The 14104-nt window shown below is 46.3% G+C and overlaps 1 protein-coding gene across 1 annotated transcript in view; it reads right to left on the reverse strand.

Moving 5' to 3' along the window:
* LOC120051695 (cadherin EGF LAG seven-pass G-type receptor 1-like) overlaps window positions 1-14104 on the reverse strand; it is a 91312-nt gene that overhangs the window by 46229 nt on the left and 30979 nt on the right. Inside the window, exons 2-5 of the mRNA XM_038998582.1 lie at window positions 6122-6778; window positions 4153-4375; window positions 977-1092; window positions 260-348 (exon numbers count right to left, since the gene is read on the reverse strand). Coding sequence (XP_038854510.1) covers window positions 260-348; window positions 977-1092; window positions 4153-4375; window positions 6122-6778 — 1085 coding nt within the window. The remainder of the gene's footprint in view (window positions 1-259; window positions 349-976; window positions 1093-4152; window positions 4376-6121; window positions 6779-14104) is intronic.

Raw genomic sequence — 14104 nt, forward strand, 5'->3', positions numbered from 1 at the left:
TTTATGAGGGCACTTCATCTGGGTTCATAACATCCTAATCCTACTGGTGCTCTAGTAACTGTGATTGAAGGATTTCCAAACAATGACCACCCCCCTCTCCCCCGCGCCCACCACACCACTCGTCATTTACCCCACAGACCAAGCGTGGTCTAGGTGTAGGCACGAAGCACAACAAGTAAACAGGGACATGCATCATTCTTTTAGTGATCAAATCTTATGTTATCATGATAGCCTCCACCTATCCAGGATGTGTGCTTACCTTGTTGTAGTAGTGTAGCTGTACTCTATGCCACTGACCATCACTGACCCCACTCAGGACAAAGGGCAATACGGTGGTTTTGGCTTCTCCTAGAGCGATGGAAACAGGACAAAGGAAACAGGAAAGAGTTTAATCGACACAGAATCCATTCCAACTGAGTTTGGCCCTTTTCATAGATACCTCCTCTCACTTCTTTCTTTCTTTGAAGTCACAACCCTGAGTGTGTGACACCCAATGGCAGCCCTGCAACTTGGTTTGGTATAAAGCTGAGGGATGGGGCTGGGGAGGTTTGGTATAAAGCTGAGAGATGGGGCTGGGGAAGGTTAAGAAAAACATAACCCTTTGGACCTCTTGAGTTATTTTAATATTGGTGCTACTGATCCAGATCAGTGAACACTACTTTAGTTAGATAGACTGTCGGTTAATGATTGTTTACTTAGGCTAATACCGCCATGGCAGTAATTCCCTGCCAAACTCAACACAACACAGTCCACTGGGTGAACTGCATAATCACTGTTTACTCTCAATTTTCTCTGGTATCTGAGGGTTGGCTCCAAAAACTCTGACCCCTGCCCAGTTGGTCAGAACCTCCCTGTTAATGAGATTTAGTATTTCACAGAGAGGGGGATAGGAGAGAGACGTGAAGTGAAGCAAAGGGAACAGAGTAAATGGAAGAGTCTGGCGGCCATCTCTTCTCTGCATCCTTTACGTCCTTGCCTGCTGAGAAGGTGAGCTGGATTTGTTCCTCGATGATCTCCAAGGCGATGAAGTCGTGCTTCTCGTTAAACCTTCCGTTGTAAAGCAGCAGGGCATTCCTCTCTCTGGTGGCAAACCTGCAGGCCATACAGGAGGTCAGACAGGAGGTCATACAGGAGGTCATACAGGAGCAAAGGTCACATTGATTGTACAGTACAGGCTTGGGGTAAAAAACATTTCAATTCCAGAAGTACAATGAAATTCTAACTCCAATTCCAATTATTTTCCAATGCTTTTCAATTAGGAAAATTTGGAGTTGGAAATTAAATTACTTTCGGAATTGACTGAAATTGAAATGGAATTGACCCTAACCCTGGTACAGTATATTATCAGCAGTATGTTATCATTGATTGCATACTATATTATAACTTATTATACAGTACAATACATTATATTATCATTGATTATACAGTACAGTACACTGGGTGTACAAAACATTAAGAACACCTTCCTAATATTGAGTTGCCCTCAGAACAGCCTCAATTCGTCAGGGCATGGACTCTACAAGGTGTCGCAAGAATTCCACAGGGATGCTGGCCCATGTTGACTCCAATGCTTCCCACAGTTGTGTCAAGTTGGCTGGATGTCCTTTGGGTGACGGACCATTCTTGATACACACGGGAAACTGTTGAGTGTGAAAAACACAAACTGGTGTGCCTGGCACCTACTACCATACCCCATTCAAAGGCACGTAAATATTTTGTATTGCCCATTCACCCTCTGAATGGCACACATACACAATCCGTGTCTCAATTGTCTTAAGGCTTAAACCTGTCTTGAGGTAATGAAAGAACGGGGGAGAGTGGGACACATTGAGAGACAAATGAACCTGGGAAATGACAGACAATGAGAGTGAAAAGGGAAAATTGAAAAAATAATCATATTGAACTAGAGACAATGAGAGGAGCAAAAGGAATTTGGAAAATTACGGAGGGAAGGAGGATTGGTGCGGACAGACATAGAGCTAGTACTGGGAGCCATTCCGCTGTGTGTCATGAACCCTTTGGCACGTAGCGGGTACGGACACAAAAGTCAAAAGCCATATGGCACAGGGCAGCGTCACAGGAAACCATGATCAACAAAGCCAAACATCTAGAGTCCCTTGGCTCCACGCATCACTTCCTGTTTTTACCTTTGCCAGGGAACCTGAGCTGGACGCTAGGAAGAGATGTTTCACTACAGCCTTGATATATAAAATGTCACTCCAGGCAAGCTCTTAAACTTTTAAAGTATTTAAAATTAAAAATGAATACTATTTGAACCAATATCTGCACCTAACCACTGGATGAAATGGCTTGTGCTTCTTTCGTGAAAACAGAACACAAATGTCAAGGCTGATGTACCAGCCCTGTGATTCAGCACTTCTGTGATTTGAGGTTCAGATGTGCCTATGCCTAAGCATGTCCAGTGAGTGAGACAAGAGAATGGGGCGATGTTTATTTGTGTTTCCACGGATACAGCCATTACTGCTTATTACAAAGGGTTGTATGTACAGTACCAGTCAAAGGTTTGGACACACCTACTCATTCAAGGGTTTTTCTTAATTTTTCCTATTTTTTACATTGTAGAATAATAGTAAAGACATCAAAACTATGAACTAACACATATGGAATCATACAGTAACCAAAAAAATTGTTAAACAAATCAAAATATACTTTAGCAATTTCAAAGTAGCCACTCTTTGCCTTGATGACAGCTTTGCACACTCTTGGCATTCTCTCAACCAGCTTCATGAGGAATACTTTTCCAAAAGTCTTGAAGGAGTTCCCACATATGATGAGCGCTTGTTGGCTGATTTTCCTTCACTGGGTTGCGGCCAGGTGATTGTGGAGACCAGGTCATCTAATGCAGCACTCCATCATTCTCCTTCTTGGTCAAATAGCCCTTACACAGCCTGGAGGTGTGTTGGGTCATTGTCCTGTGCAAACCAGATGGGATGATGTATCGCTGCAGAATGCTGTGGTAGCCATGCTGGTTAAGTGTGCCTTGAATTGCAAATAAATCACTGACAGTGTCAGCAAAGCACCCCCACACCATCACACCTCCTCCTCCATGCTTCACAGTGGGAACCACACATGCTGAGATCATCCGTTCACCTACTCTGCATCTCACAGTGGTTGGAACCAAAAATGTCAAATTTGGACTCATGAGACAAAAGGACAGATTTCCACCGGTCTGATGTCCATTGCTCGTGTTTCCTGGCCCAAGCAAGTGTCTACTTATTATTGGTGTCCTTTAGTAGTGGTTTCTTTGCAGCAATTCGACCATGAAGGCCTGATTCACGCAGTCTCCTCTGAACAGTTGATGCTGAGATGTGTCTGTTACTTGAACTCTGTGATGCATTTATTTGAACGTATCCTCTATAATGAACGTATCCTCTGCAGCAGAGGTAACTCTGGGTCTTCCTTTCCTGTGGCGGTCCTCATGAGAGACAGTTTCATCATAGCCCTTGATAGTTTTAGCGACTGCATTTGAAGAAACTTTCAAAGTTCTTGAAATTTTCCATTTTGACTGACCTTCATGTCTTTAAGTAATGATGGACTGTGGTTTATCTTTGTTTACTTGAGCTATTCTTGCCATAATATGGACTTGGTCTTTTACCAAATAGGGCTATCTTCTGTATACCACATCTACCTTGTCACAACACAACTGATTGGCTCAAACGCATTAAGAACGAAAGAAATTCCACAAATTAACTTTTAACAAGGCACACCTGTTAATTGAAATGCATTCCAGGTGACTATCTCATGAAGCTGGTTGAGAGAATGCCAGCTGTCATCAAGGCAAGGGTAGTTATTTTGAATAATCTCAAATATAAAATACATTTTGATTTGTTTAACACTTTTTTGTTTACTACATGATTCCATATGTGGTGTTTTCACTATTATTCTACAATGTAGAAAATAGTAAAAAATATATAAAAACCCTTGAATGAGTAGATGTATCCAAACTTTTGACTGGTACTGTATATTCAGACATGGCGTTAGATGTGTACCATTTGGCTCAGTACTATGTCAAAAAAGCTCCAGGTGTTCTTGAATGCAAAGAACCCCCCCCCCCCCTCCCCCCAAAAAGCCACTCATACACACGTACACATTATTATAGAGACATGTTATAAGACACATAGGTGTACTTACATGAAGGACACAGTGAAGTGAAACCTCTGCCGTAGCCCTCTGAAGGTGATGAAGGACTGGCCAGGGAAGCTGCGGGTGCTCATCTCACAATAGGGTTTCTGGTACTCCCCTGGGGGGCACTGGCACACAAACCCCCCCACCAGGAGATCCACACACCTGGCCCCGTTCTTACACACCCCCGGGACGCAACGTCCAGAGCGGGAGTTCACCTCACAATGCTCACCTGTAGGAAGGGAAAAGGAAACGGGTGGCCCAGGTGAGCAGGTATAAAAAAACTGCTGATTATTAAAAACAGAAAAACTGTTATTGACAAAAGTTGAGGTAGGTGTCTAAATGAGTACACATGTTCTCCTTTAAATCCTCCTTTCAGGCCTTTATATTGTGATGTGTCCAGGACGAAGCCCCACAAATATATTTTGGGGAACAAGCTGAAATCAGTCAGGTTTTCAGCAGACACAAGTTCAACTACATTACAACACAACCTACAAGCTAGTCTGAATGGACTCAGAAAGAGGGGGGTTGGGACCCAACCCCCATTCACAAGCATGTCAAAACACAGCAGATTGTAACCACCATGCTCTGTGACCCAGACTGACCCTTGGCTCTTTGCTGGAACCAAACGGCTTGTGGCATAATGACAACAGAACAATGGAGTGTCTTTGGCCAAGCAGCAGGCCACCTTGGTGGTCTGTAAGACACCTGTCACGACCCGTCAGCAACCCACACTGACACTGTCCTGCCTGGTTAACTAGACCTGAGATGTGTTCCGGAGGTGACACCATTCAAATGGATGCTGTTTTCCTTTCCCTAACAGCTTGGGGTGACCATTAAGGGGTCACATACTGAGCTGAAAGATAGCTCCCAATAAAAAAAACAGGAAAGGATAATTTACAGTATGGTAACAATGTATTACACAACAAGGCTTTTATATTGAAGCGATAGAGAACAGAGACAGGAAGACTACAGAGAAATGTGTGTGGAAAGTGAAGTGGGATTATGTCACCCTTTAAGGGTCATTGTATTACATATTATGAAAGAGAGCACCAAGGAGTCAAGAGATGATTTTCCCACAGGTCAAAAGGAACATTGTCAACCCCACAAGGTCTTTGCATTCCAATGTGCCACTACCAGATCTATTTCCAGCTCCTAGTGTGGGGTGTTGTGTGTTGCAAATGACCCTGACAAGATCTGGATAAAAAGAACACCTATGACTTACGGGGCACGGAATTCCAGCAGGTAATGACCCGACTGCAAGACAGATAATCTCCGGTTAGGAGGGAATTACAAGGGATCTTTTTCCCGAAAGTGTGAGAAACCTGAGGCCAACACTGTCAGGTCAACCATCATCAGCCACGTTATGACTTGAGACTACCTGGAGCTGGCCAAGAGTCTTCAAAGCATAGAAGGCTAGGGTTTGATTAACAGGTAATAGCCTCTGCAGAATCATGGTTTTGGCTGTGGGCCATGTCTTTAATATAGCAGGAATATTAAGCTCTATAGACAGAGGCTCTGTCAAAGCAGATGTGAGTTCTCGGTGGGGGTAGGCATGTTTCTATCTAAGTACTAATGACACAAAGACTAACCCTAACCCTAAACCAATGACAGAAAGACTAACCCTAATCCTAATGCCAGAGAGACTAACCCTAATGACAGAGAGATTAACGCTAACCCTAATGACAGAGAGACTAACCCTAACCCTAATGACAGAGAGACTAACCCTAACCCTAATGACAGAGAGATTAACCCTAACCCTAATGACAGAGAGACTAACCCTAACCCTAATGACAGAGAGACTAACCCTAACCCTAATGACAGAGAGACTAACCCTAACGACAGAGAGACAGGAAAGAAAGACAAAAGCAAAGTCAGAGTGAAAGGTGAAAGAAAGACTGACGTGAAAAAGAGCAGATCAAGAATGGGGTGAAAGAAAAAGAGTCAAGTAGGAAACCAAAAAGTGGATAACACTCACCGGTGAAGTCCTCCGGACACGCACAAGTGTACCCGCCTTCCCTGCTCCGGCACTTGCCGTTATTCTGGCAGGGACCCGAGTAGCACAGGTCAATCTCCGTCTCACAGTAGTCCCCTGTGAAACCTGCTGGGCATCGGCAGCGCAGCCCCGTCACCGGGTGGATAGGCCTGAACAGCACCGTATCCGAGGACAGGAAGGGTGCCGAGCTGTCGAACCTCAGCACCGACACACACTTCATGTAGTTCTCACAGGGCTCGCGGAGGCAGATGTTATCGTCAAAGGGTAGCACACGCTGGCTGGACACCAAGGTGAGCAGAGTCCGGTTCAGATAAATCTGCTCCTGCAGGGCTTCTGAGGGGAAGAAAGGTCCAGAGGGGATGGTGCCCCCGGATCCCCCAGTAGGGTGCAGGACGGAGAAGGTGACGTTGAGGATGCTCCCCTGGACGTGTGTGTCCTTCTGGATGTTGAAGATGAAGACGCCATCAGGGCGGGTGGACAGGACCGCTGCCACGCCCTCCTTGAAGAGGGCGAGCAGCGGGGACAAGAAGAGCTCTTGGGACATGTTCTCAAGGCGCACCGTTATGCTGTTGGTCAGCATGTCGTCGGTGATGATGGTGACACGCAGGGTGCAGAGGGCCGTGACACGGTGGACACCATCTGGAATCAGAGACAACCAGGATCAACCAGGGTCACAGAATCACACTTTAAAGATACATTAAAGACACAAAGGTCATGTCAGTCAACATTTAAAAACATACCCCATTAACCTAATTGCAAACAAAGCACTGCTTTTCACCTCTGCTGGCTTGTTCCACTTTAAAGTAATGCCTTTTGGTTTGAAGAATGGTCCAGTAACTTTTCAACTTCATCACCACAATAAAGCAAGATTCTTCAACAATGATCACTGGAGAATGATTCCTACTGACTGTGCCCACTTTTTCATCCAGTGCCAAATCCAAGGTAAAACTCCAACCTGTGAACATTAGCGCAGACAGTGATTCATCCATTTAAACTGAAATTTCCTGACAGTGTTCGACTGGTGTTAAATCTCACAGTACCTTCTCACTTCTATACAAAGAGTTTGGGGATTTGGGATATAGGCTAGCAAAGTAGGTAGAAGCACTTTCAAGTTCCCTGTTGCAACACTAACAATACAGTGCATGAATAAATGACATGGTGTAGTGTTCCTTGTCAGTATCTGACAGACATAATGTCCAATACATCATCGCCCTACACCATAGCCCTACACCATAGCCCTACACCATCGCCCTACACCATCGCCCTACACCATCTCCATACACCATAGCCCTACAACATAGCCCTACACCATCTCCATACACCATAGCCCTACACCATAGCCCTACACCATCTCCATACAACATAGCCCTACACCATCACCCTACACCATCTCCATACACCATAGTCCTACACCATAGCCCTACACCACAGCCCTACACCATAGCCCTACACCATAGCCCTACACCATCGCCCTACACCATCGCCCTACACCATAGCCCTACACCATCTCCATACAACATAGCCCTACACCATCGCCCTACACCATCTCCATACAACATAGCCCTACACCATAGCCCTATACCATCGCCCTACACCATCGCCCTATAGTAAGAGATGAAGGACTATGCCTAAAACCAGTGGGTTGAATAGGGTCAAGGGAATTATTTCCAGATTGTTAAGGCTTTGTTTGGCGTGCTCCTTTCTCTCTCCCCTGATGGTTCTCCACAGTACCCCTCTACCATGTGAACGCAGAGTGGTATAATTACCAAACAAAGAGGACAAGGTTTCGACTCTTGTTACACTGTCCTCTCACATACTGTCAACTCAGCCAGACACGCAAGGGTAGACACAACAAAAGCCCCCCCCCCCCCCCCCCCCCCCAACACACACACACACACACACACACACACACGAAAGATCCCCAGTAGCAGCTGGTCATACAAAGACATATGGTGCTAAGACACACAAAGGTTTGTAGACAAGAGATTTTCTGTACTTGTGACCTTGATATGCACCACATAATTACAAGGAACATGTATTTGTGTATATTAAGTATCTACAATCTGGGAAACTCTACCTCAGTCCAAATCAATGCGTGTCCTATTCCGTTTACTTTACCTCAGGATCCAATGACTGCATTCCCATTACGTCTTTCAAAACCCACTTAACAAGATGAGAACGAAAGCTATCTGAATATTTGCCTAAAGAACATCTTTCAAGGCTTTTATTTGTGTTGTATCATGCAATACAATATAAAAGCTGTACATTTGAGGTAAACATTAAATAGGCCTACCAAGCCCATCCTGGTAAATAATCTTAAGCTATAAAATGCTTTAATCACAATAGAAATTCAAAGACAGTCTGACTGAAGACAAACAGGGTGATACACAACCAACAACTTGCTAAAGGCAAGGCACTGTACATTTGGTCAGATGTCTGTTCCCTGCATTAGCATTTATTATAAGCGGTTAGGTGGTTAGATCAAATTGGTTACATAAACATAGGATATGGCGAATGCCACCTCTGGGTGGTTCTAAACTATTAATAATGATGAACTATTGCATATCTACAGCATATCTTTGCATTGTAAAATGAGAAGACTTGTACAAACAGAAGAAATATGCAATAAATTGAAGAGGCAGCATTTGCCAGACAACTTGTTACTTCAGTTTAAAAACATAACAAGGTCCATTCAAGGGCAAATAGCGGATGACAAGGTTGCACATACCACCAGCAAACAAATGAACTACTTCAAAAAATCTAAATGGTTTTTCGCTTTAAATTAAACGGAATAGTCTGATCAGCAATAATGAATTAGTAGGCAGTAGCGTGGTGGTGCAGACCCTGGTAATAAATAGTGCATTAAAATCCCAGTCTAACACAATTACAACCCAGTCATGAATTCAGAGAGCGGTCTGCTTGGCACCCATGACATAAAGAGCACCTCTTTGGCTTGTGTGCCAACTCTAGTGGCGGGTATCTCAGTGTCCGACAGACACACACCAGGGTGTCCTGTTTGCCTGGGCATGCGAGCATCAGCACATCTCCTAGATAACGAGACCATTCCTTCAAACGAGACGATGACAAAAGCCAATTGGTACAGTTATCAAACACAGATATTAAGACCTTTGAAAAGGGACTGGGTTAAGGTGAGCTGTGTGTGGGACTGGGTTAAGGTGAGCTGTGTGTGGGACTGGGTTAAGGTGAGCTGTGTGTGGGACTGGGTTAAGGTGAGCTGTGTGTAGGACTGGGTTAAGGTGAGCTGTGTGTGGGACTGGGTTAAGGTGAGCTGTGTGTGGGACTGGGTTAAGGTGAGTTGTGTGTGGGACTAGGTTAAGGTGAGCTGTGTGTGGGACTGGGTTAAGGTGAGCTGTGTGTGGGACTGGGTTAAGGTGAGCTGTGTGTAGGACTGGGTTAAGGTGAGCTGTGTGTGGGACTAGGTTAAGGTGAGTTGTGTGTGGGACTGGGTTAAGGTGAGCTGTGTGTAGGACTGGGTTAAGGTGAGCTGTGTGTAGGACTGGGTTAAGGTGAGTTGTGTGTGGGACTGGGTTAAGGTGAGCTGTGTGTGGGACTGGGTTAAGGTGAGCTGTGTGTAGGACTGGGTTAAGGTGAGCTGTGTGTAGGACTGGGTTAAGGTGAGCTGTGTGTGGGACTGGGTTAAGGTGAGCTGTGTGTGGGACTGGGTTAAGGTGAGCTGTGTGTGGGACTGGGTTAAGGTGAGCTGTGTGTGGGACTGGGTTAAGGTGAGCTGTGTGTGGGACTGGGTTAAGGTGAGCTGTGTGTGGGACTGGGTTAAGGTGAGCTGTGTGTGGGACTGGGTTAAGGTGAGCTGTGTGTAGGACTGGGTTAAGGTGAGCTGTGTGTGGGACTGGGTTAAGGTGAGCTGTGTGTGGGACTGGGTTAAGGTGAGTTGTGTGTGGGACTAGGTTAAGGTGAGCTGTGTGTGGGACTGGGTTAAGGTGAGCTGTGTGTGGGACTGGGTTAAGGTGAGCTGTGTGTAGGACTGGGTTAAGGTGAGCTGTGTGTGGGACTAGGTTAAGGTGAGTTGTGTGTGGGACTGGGTTAAGGTGAGCTGTGTGTAGGACTGGGTTAAGGTGAGCTGTGTGTAGGACTGGGTTAAGGTGAGTTGTGTGTGGGACTGGGTTAAGGTGAGCTGTGTGTGGGACTGGGTTAAGGTGAGCTGTGTGTAGGACTGGGTTAAGGTGAGCTGTGTGTAGGACTGGGTTAAGGTGAGCTGTGTGTGGGACTGGGTTAAGGTGAGCTGTGTGTGGGACTGGGTTAAGGTGAGCTGTGTGTAGGACTGGGTTAAGGTGAGCTGTGTGTGGGACTGGGTTAAGGTGAGCTGTGTGTGGGACTGGGTTAAGGTGAGTTGTGTGTGGGACTGGGTTAAGGTGAGCTGTGTGTAGGACTGGGTTAAGGTGAGCTGTGTGTAGGACTGGGTTAAGGTGAGCTGTGTGTGGGACTGGGTTAAGGTGAGCTGTGTGTGGGACTGGGTTAAGGTGAGCTGTGTGTGGGACTGGGTTAAGGTGAGCTGTGTGTGGGACTGGGTTAAGGTGAGCTGTGTGTGGGACTGGGTTAAGGTGAGTTGTGTGTGGTACTGGGTTAAGGTGAGCTGTGTGTAGGACTGGGTTAAGGTGAGCTGTGTGTAGGACTGGGTTAAGGTGAGCTGTGTGTGGGACTGGGTTAAGGTGAGCTGTGTGTAGGACTGGGTTAAGGTGAGCTGTGTGTAGGACTGGGTTAAGGTGAGCTGTGTGTGGGACTGGGTTAAGGTGAGCTGTGTGTGGGACTGGGTTAAGGTGAGCTGTGTGTGGGACTGGGTTAAGGTGAGCTGTGTGTAGGACTGTGTTAAGGTGAGTTGTGTGTGGGACTGGGTTAAGGTGAGCTGTGTGTGGGACTGGGTTAAGGTGAGCTGTGTGTAGGACTGGGTTAAGGTGAGCTGTGTGTGGGACTGGGTTAAGGTGAGCTGTGTGTAGGACTGGGTTAAGGTGAGCTGTGTGTGGGACTGGGTTAAGGTGAGCTGTGTGTGGGACTGGGTTAAGGTGAGCTGTGTGTGGGACTGGGTTAAGGTGAGCTGTGTGTGGGACTGGGTTAAGGTGAGCTGTGTGTGGGACTGGGTTAAGGTGAGCTGTGTGTGGGACTGGGTTAAGGTGAGCTGTGTGTGGGACTGGGTTAAGGTGAGCTGTGTGTGGGATTGGGTTACGGTGAGCTGTGTATGGGACTGGGTTAAGGTGAGCTGTGTGTGGGACTGGGTTAAGGTGAGCTGTGTGTGGGACTGGGTTAAGGTGAGCTGTGTGTAGGACTGGGTTAAGGTGAGCTGTGTGTAGGACTGGGTTAGGGTGAGCTGTGTGTGGGACTGGGTTAAGGTGAGCTGTGTGTAGGACTGGGTTAAGGTGAGCTGTGTGTAGGACTGGGTTAAGGTGAGCTGTGTGTGGGACTGGGTTAAGGTGAGCTGTGTGTGGGACTGGGTTAAGGTGAGCTGTGTGTAGGACTGGGTTAAGGTGAGCTGTGTGTGGGACTGGGTTAAGGTGAGCTGTGTGTGGGACTGGGTTAAGGTGAGCTGTGTGTGGGACTGGGTTAAGGTGAGCTGTGTGTGGGACTGGGTTAAGGTGAGCTGTGTGTGGGACTGGGTTAAGGTGAGCTGTGTGTGGGACTGGGTTAAGGTGAGCTGTGTGTGGGACTGGGTTAAGGTGAGCTGTGTGTAGGACTGGGTTAAGGTGAGCTGTGTGTGGGACTGGGTTAAGGTGAGCTGTGTGTAGGACTGGGTTAAGGTGAGCTGTGTGTGGGACTGGGTTAAGGTGAGCTGTGTGTAGGACTGGGTTAAGGTGAGCTGTGTGTGGGACTGGGTTAAGGTGAGCTGTGTGTGGGACTGGGTTAAGGTGAGCTGTGTGTGGGACTGGGTTAAGGTGAGCTGTGTGTAGGACTGGGTTAAGGTGAGCTGTGTGTGGGACTGGGTTAAGGTGAGCTGTGTGTAGGACTGGGTTAAGGTGAGCTGTGTGTGGGACTGGGTTAAGGTGAGCTGTGTGTGGGACTGGGTTAAGGTGAGCTGTGTGTGGGATTGGGTTAAGGTGAGCTGTGTGTAGGACTGGGTTAAGGTGAGCTGTGTGTGGGACTGGGTTAAGGTGAGCTGTGTGTGGGACTGGGTTAAGGTGAGCTGTGTGTAGGACTGGGTTAAGGTGAGCTGTGTGTGGGATTGGGTTAAGGTGAGCTGTGTGTAGGACTGGGTTAAGGTGAGCTGTGTGTGGGACTGGGTTAAGGTGAGCTGTGTGTAGGACTGGGTTAAGGTGAGCTGTGTGTGGGACTGGGTTAAGGTGAGCTGTGTGTAGGACTGGGTTAAGGTGAGTTGTGTGTGGGATTGGGTTAAGGTGAGCTGTGTGTAGGACTGGGTTAAGGTGAGCTGTGTGTGGGACTGGGTTAAGGTGAGCTGTGTGTAGGACTGGGTTAAGGTGAGCTGTGTGTGGGACTGGGTTAAGGTGAGCTGTGTGTAGGACTGGGTTAAGGTGAGTTGTGTGTGGGACTCTACTAGCTATGCATTATGGGCAGGGGAGTGACAGATGGGAGTTCAGCAAGCAGGGGGACACAGATGGATCAAATGTCAACATTAGCCATTAGCTCTTCACTGCCAAGACACCCTCCCTCCTCCCAATAGGGTTGGTTATTCCTTGACAAGACACCCTCCCTCCCCCCAATAGGGTTGGTTATTCCTTGACAAGACACCCTCCCTCATCCCAATAGGGTTATTCTGTGTGAACATGGAACAAAAAACGTCAATCGAATTCAGTATTTTCCAGGAATTTAGCACAAAGAAATGTCCTTTGGAGGAAGATGTTTCTGTTTCTCACAGAATGACCCTACTGAGACAAACAACTACTTTAATCTATGCTCTTTCAAGACCTAACCTCCCTTTTCTTTCCAATGACAAACACCCGACCCAACATAGAATTTGATTCACCACCTCAAACACAAATCGATAAATCTTAAATGGCATAGTGATGCTTTACATCTTCGGATATACTGGACATAACATTTGTTTTTTGCCATCAATACTGTCTTTACAACATATTTTTGGTAAATAACAAAAACAACAAACTGAGCATTTTGGCATGTTTTATTTCAGGGTCTAAAAACTAAATTAAGAAACAATCAACTCCACTACGCCCCATCACAGGCATATGCATTGCATTTAGGCAGACAAGGAGTGCTCTTAATCATCCGTGACCTCTTTTAGCGATGTGAGGAAGAATAGGGTCACTGTTATAGCCAGGCAGAGCACTGTTATACCAAAATAACAAGCAACTGCACTGAGGGGATAACTATTTCATTACTTCTGGGAGGTTTGAGGTTAGCTACTTGGTTTAGCGTTTAGCTTTGGTCTGTCTTATTACATCAACTGGTCGTGCAGACAAGTACGGTTGATATAAATAATACGGCTTAGGTTGAAGCAATGTTGAAAGTAAGAGTTTATGATGAGAAGCTTTCAAATTAAAATGACATAAACAAAGACAGAGATATTTTTCTAAATGAATGTCCCTGTGAATGTTCAAGTCCTCACAGTTGGAATGTAACCCGTATGTGTAAGGGGCGCGTAACTGGTGGCAGGGATGTCCAACGCAGGAGAGCAGAACTAGGTAATAGCCGGAGGAGTTTAATAGAAGTTTAATAAAGTTAATAGAGTTTAATAAAACCAACGGCATAAGAAATACAAAATATGGGCACAATAACCCGACGCGCACCAGTCAAACAAATGTGCACAAGCACTTACAACAAACAATACCACACAAAGACGTGGGGGGAACAGAGGGTGAAATACACAACACTTAATGAGGGAATGAAAACCAGGTGTGTGGGAAAACAAGACAAAACAAATGGAAAATGAAAAATGGATCGGCGATGGCTAGAAAACCGTCGACGTCGACTGCCGAACACCGCCCGGACAAGGTGAGGCACCGACTTCGGCAGAAGTCGTGA

The sequence above is a fragment of the Salvelinus namaycush genome, chromosome 8 (genome assembly GCF_016432855.1).
Source record: "Salvelinus namaycush isolate Seneca chromosome 8, SaNama_1.0, whole genome shotgun sequence".
Classification (NCBI taxonomy): domain Eukaryota; kingdom Metazoa; phylum Chordata; class Actinopteri; order Salmoniformes; family Salmonidae; genus Salvelinus; species Salvelinus namaycush.